The sequence below is a fragment of the Rhinopithecus bieti genome, unplaced genomic scaffold (genome assembly GCF_001698545.2).
Source record: "Rhinopithecus bieti isolate Rb0 unplaced genomic scaffold, ASM169854v2 scaffold_36008, whole genome shotgun sequence".
In the NCBI taxonomy this organism is placed as follows: domain Eukaryota; kingdom Metazoa; phylum Chordata; class Mammalia; order Primates; family Cercopithecidae; genus Rhinopithecus; species Rhinopithecus bieti.
In genome coordinates, this window is record NW_016816204.1 from 326,822 (window position 1) to 332,552 (window position 5,731).

The window sequence follows — 5,731 nt, forward strand, 5'->3', positions numbered from 1 at the left end:
TATATATATATATATATAATTATGCAATTTAAGAGACAGACTGTGTCCCAGTTTAGCACAGTTAGATCTTACTGATCCTACTGAGGGTTAGGTTCCCAAGCTATCTCTTAAACACAATGTAGTAAAAATTGCCATTGAGAAGCCCTTAAATCACCAGGACGGGTGGAGCCTGGAAAGCTCATAGACTAAAAATTAGCTTATTTTATTTCTCTTCACATTTTGTGCTGGGGCCTCCCTTTATCTGGGACAATAAAGCCCAAGTTCTGCTTTTAAAAAGGCCAGTCAGAACACTGGGTACATAAGGCAATTTATCTCTTTTTATAAATAGTTGAACTAGCGTAAATTAAACAGTCAAGGCTACTGGGAGAAAGCGGACAAGCCCATTATCCTGTCCCCATTAACAAAAAAAGAACCTTCCAAACTGGAAGGGCAATTGGGGGAAAGTCTCCAGTTTCATGACTTTCGCTACATGCCCAGTATCTCCCAACTCATTTTACTTGTGACTCTCAGATAAAAGGAGTAAAGAAACAAGATGGTACCTTCAGAAACCAAGGTCCTAATTCCAGTCATGAGCAAACATTTTAGAGACACACAATTTCACAACTTGAGGGCAATATACCTGCATCAGAGAAGGGCCAACTTTGCAGGTCTGCTCCCGGCTAACAATGAAGTTCTGTCAGAGGGCATGACACGCAGACATGACACACTGTGCACGCCACGCTCCCTCGGGCCCTGGGCCGCCCCCGGGGGCGCGGGTGGGGCACATTTTTCATGGGAAATCCACTACACACCCAAGAACGCTCGCAACCCTGGAATCTGGGCGAGGGTAACCTCAACCAAGCAGCGACACACAGGACTCCCCAATGTGCCACAGACCCGAAAACTTCTGAGGAAAGCAGAAATACCCAAATGAAAAGTGCGGAGGGAACCCCCAACACCAGGGGGTCCAGCGGCGGAGGCAGGCTCTAGACCACCCGCGAGAAGGAGCGACAGTGCTCAGGCGCTCAGGAGGCTAACGCCCAGCCCGGAGCAGTCGAGGCAGCCGCCCGCTCGTTACCTGACGGACGTCATGGCTTCGCCCTCCTGCCCCACGCCACGGCGCCCGCGTCCGATGCTCTACGTCCGCTCGGGCAGCAGCAGGTACCACAGCAACTGCTTCCCGGCTCAGGCACTCAGCGACTGGGAGCGCGTCCTCACACACCCCGCGCGCGGGCGGCCCCTGGCAAGCCGGCCCCGCGTGCTGATTGGAGGGAGGGCGGGCGCTCCGCCCCAGGCGAAGGGCTGGAGTTCGTCCCCAGACGCCGCGGGCCACCGCGTGTCTCGTGCCAGCTCGCTGGCGCGCGGGCTACCGAGCTGACTAGCGGGCGCGGTGGCCATCTTGAGTCCTGGTAACAGCGTCCCCGTCACCCCGCAGTTTACAAGGCGAGAGATTGGGTGCCCGCCCCAAAAATGGCCGCGCCTCTGGCAACCGGTTTAGCAGTCACATGGCCACGGTCTACCTCGGCAAGCTCAGGTCCCTTTAACAGCACTTAGGAAAGAGGCGCTGTCAGGGCAGGTCTTCGGGAATGGGATTTAACAGCCAGCAAAATCCATCTGCAAAGGTGGGGGTGGGGGGGGAAGCAACAGCCTGGGAAGCCTCAGCCTAGGAAAAAATAAAACGCCTGGCAACAGCAGCACGACGTGCTAATTCCAGTCCGCAGCCTTTCAGAGTCAGTTGCTGGCTCTGATGGTCCCAAACGTTCCTGAACTTCAGAAACACTTAGAGCAGTTTATTTAATATGGAAAGTGTCACTTTATCAGAATCTAGAAAGGTAAGGCCTGGACATCGGTATTTTTAGCAAGTTGCCAGGTGAATCAGGTACAGACATAAAATTTTACGGCCTCTGGGCCCCACTCAAGACTATCCTATTTGACACAATTACCTCACTTTTCAGAGAAGCATGCGGGCTATAAAAAAAGAATCTAAGACCATAGGGGGTTAAAGTGGATGGCTCCCTAACTCCTGACTCTAATCTTACAGGTTTAATGCAGTTGAAGGGTTAAGAAACTATGAACCAATAAAAGGAAAATTAACTCCAACTATGAAAAGGGGAAATCAGTAAATGCTTTATGATCTAAATTGCTTTTCTTTATTGCTTTATTCTCTGCAATAATTTTTTTATTTTTTTTTTTATTTTTTGAGACAGGGTCTCACTACATTGCCCAGGCTGGTCTTGAACTCCTAGCCTCAAGCAACCCTCCCACTTTGGCCTCCCAAAGCACTGGGAATATAGGTGTGAATGACTGGGCCCTGTTATACAATGTTATTAATAGACTACAACATCCAGTGGCATTCACTTACTGACCATCTAGGATGGTGATCAATTTCATATGTCTGAAATCAGTTACATCAGAAGCAACCCAATACCATCAGATATTGAAATTGGCTGATGGGACTGAAGAACTTAATTTTTATTTAATTTTAATTCATTTAAATTTTATAACTGAAACAATATATTTTTCCATTAAACACAATTGTATTGTTTTGGTTGGACTACATTTCACTTTTTTTTTTTTTTTTTTGAGATGGAGTCTTGGAGTGCAGTGGCATGATCTCCAACCTCCGCCTCCTGGATTCAAGTAATTCTCGTGCCTCAGGCTCCTGAGTAGCTGGGACTACAGGCATGCGCCACCATGCCTGGCTACATTTTTTTGTATTTTTGGTAGAGACGGAGTTTCACCGTGTTGGCCAGGCTGGTCTCAAACTCCTGGCCTCAAGTGATGTGCCCACCTTAGCCTTCCAGGTGTGAGTCAACACTCCTGGCCTCGTTTTATCTTTTTTAATGTGGCTACTAGAAAATTTAAAATTACAGGAATCTTGCATTATATTTATACAGAACAGTGCTGCTCTACAGTCTAAGTTAGCCTTGCCTATCACTGTCCCTGTGATAGAATAATTAAGTTCACAAAATCAAATTAGTAAGGAAGCCACTTTATACAAATCTGTTTCCTTGCTAGCCATAAAACACATCAAATATTCCAGAAGATTTCAAGTTTCCTTAGAAAATGCTATTTTTAGCATTGTTCTCTTTAATTTGGGAAATGCCTATCCAGAATGAAGCCATGGTCTATAAAACTGATGTGTTCAGTCCATGAGTAAAAGCTGTTAAAACACTGAGCTATACTTGGTGTGGTTAAGACTTTGACTGAAGGTCCACAAGCAAAATTAGTCAGTTGTTCCTCTGGATTAAACACGATCTGAAGCAAAGCAGCAGCTGGATTAGCAATTCAAAGTGGTGGAGACACTGACTAGAGTTACCCACCTTCTCTTGTGGTAGATAATCCACATTTCAAACCATCAGTGCTTTTCAAACTTTAACATGCATACAAATCTCGTGGATCTTGTTAAAATGCAGATTTGGCACTGCAGGTATCAGTAACCAAAACTTTGCATTTCTTTATGTTCCCAGGTCTCACCAACTGCTTCTGGTCTGTGGGCCAGGTTGAGTAGCAAGGCTGTAAAGGTAGCAAGAGATACCTGGTTTGCAACTTCTGCTTGACTTCCTATTACCTGCATGACTTTAAGCTGTTTTTTTTGTTTGTTTGTTTTTGTTTTGTTTTTGAGATGGAGTCTCACTCTATCACCCAGGCTGGAGTGCAGTACCATGATCTTGACTCACTACAACCTCCATCCCCATCCCCGGGTTTCAAGCATTTCTCCTACCTTAGCCTCCCGAGTAGCTGGGACTAAAGGCACGCACCACTGTGCCTAATTTTTTTTTTTTCGTGTTGTTAGTAGAGACAAGGTTTCACGGTGTTGGCCAGGTTGGGCTTGAACTCCTGACCTCAAGTGATCCGCCCACCTCGGCCTCACAAAATGCTGGGAATACAGGCATGAGCCACCACGTCGGGCCTTTAAACTGGTTAATCTGTCTGTCCCTCGGTTTACCCATTACATGCTGTTCAGGGCACTGTGAAGATTAAAATTTAATTAACTATAGTAAAGAGTCTAATAGAATCCTTGGCACATGGCATAATTATTACTTTGCTATTATCATAAGAGTTAAACCTACATCTCTGGAGGCATGATTCCAAAACTAACATGAACTTGGCCCTCTGAACAATCAAATGCACTTTTGCTCATGCTTAACATACTTTGGTAACACCTACCTTTGATTTGTAACATTAAAATTTTCAAATTAAAGCCACACGCGGTGGCTCATGCCTGTAATCCCAGCACTTTGGGAGGCTGAGGGGGAAGACCACAAGGTCAGGAGTTCAAGACCAGCCTGGCCAATACGGTGAAACCCCATCTCTACTAAAAATACAAGAATTAGCTGGGCCTGGTGGCACACACCTATAGTCCTAGCTACCTGGGAGGCTGAGGCAGGGGAATCACTTGAACCCGGGAGGCGGAGGTTGCAGTGAGCTGAGATTGCTCCACTGTACTCCAGCCTGGGCAACAAGAGCAAGCCTCCGTCTCAAAAAAAAAAAAAAAAATTAAAATTAAAAAAAAACTAGCCGGGCGTGGGGGCTCACACCTGTAATCCCAGCACTTTGGGAGGCCAAGGCAGATGGATCACAAGGTCAGGAGATTGAGACCATTCTGGCTAACATAGTGTAACCCCATCTCTACTAAAAATACAAAAAAAATTAGCCGGGTGTGGTGGCGGGCGCCTGTAGTCCCAGCTACTTGGGAGACTGAGGCAGGAGAATGGCGTGAACCCCAGCTGGAGCTTGCAGTGAGTGGAGATTGCACCACTGCACTCCAGCCTGGGCCACAGAGCGAGACTGCATCTCAAAAAAAAAAAAAAAACTAATTTTGATACCAAAACAGGTAGTCTTAAAACTTTATTTTTTAACAAATATACTAAATTCAGTATAATTAAGGGAAGATATGGGTCTGCAACATTAAAATAGTTAATAAAATTGAAGCCACACCAAAGATTTCTTAAACTCATTTTTGATATTTGCATCTAATTTTTTTTTTTTTAAGATGGAGTCTCACTCTGTCACCAAGCTGGAGTGCAGTGGTGCAATCTCGGCTCACGGCAACCTCTGCCTCCCGGGTTCAAGCGATCCCCTAGGGGTGCGCCACTAGGCCCGGCCAATTTTTTGTGTCTTAGTAGAGATGGGGTTTCACCATGTTGGCCAGGATGGTCTCAATCTCCTGACCTTGTGATCTGCTTTTTTTTTTTTTTTTTTGAGAGGGGTTTTTTTCTTGTTGCCCAGACTGGGGTGCAATGGTGCAATCTCGGCTCACTGCAACCTCTGTCTCCCAGGTTCAAGTGATTCTCCTGCCTCAACCTCCCGAGTAGCTGGGATTATAGGCTTGTGCCACCATACCCAGCTAATTTTGTATTTTTAATAGAGACGAGGTTTCTCCATGTTAGTCAGATTGGTCTCGAACTCCCGACCTCAGGTGATCCACCCGCCTCGGCCTCCCAAAGTGCTGGGATTACAGGTGAGCCACTGCGCCTGGCCAATCAGCTGTCTGGCCAGGAGCAATTGTTCACACCTGTAATCCCAGCACTTAGGGAGACCAAGGCAGGAAGATCACTTGAGCCTAGGGGTTCAAAATCAGCCTGCGCAACATAGGGAGACCACTCACCTGTAGTCCCAGCTACCTGGGAGGCTCAGATGGAAGGATGGCTTGAGCCTAAGAGTTCAAGGCTACAGTGAGCTGTGTTTGCACCACTGCAACCTAGCCTGAGCAACAGAGCAAGACCCTGTCTAAAAAAAAAAAAAAAAA

At 46.4% G+C, this 5,731-nt stretch overlaps 1 protein-coding gene across 2 annotated transcripts in view; it reads right to left on the minus strand.

Annotated features, from left to right (window-relative positions):
• Nucleotides 1-5,731, minus strand: part of ADK (adenosine kinase) — a 285,891-nt gene that overhangs the window by 259,367 nt on the left and 20,793 nt on the right. The window contains exon 1 of one of the 2 annotated variants that reach the window (XM_017854551.1): nt 1,058-1,575. The exons of the other annotated variant lie outside the window; for it this stretch is intronic. Within the exon in view, the coding sequence (XP_017710040.1) occupies nt 1,058-1,071 (14 nt within the window). The 5' untranslated portion in view covers nt 1,072-1,575. Of the gene's footprint in view, nt 1-1,057; nt 1,576-5,731 lie in introns of those variants that run through there. 2 annotated transcript variants of the gene reach the window in all.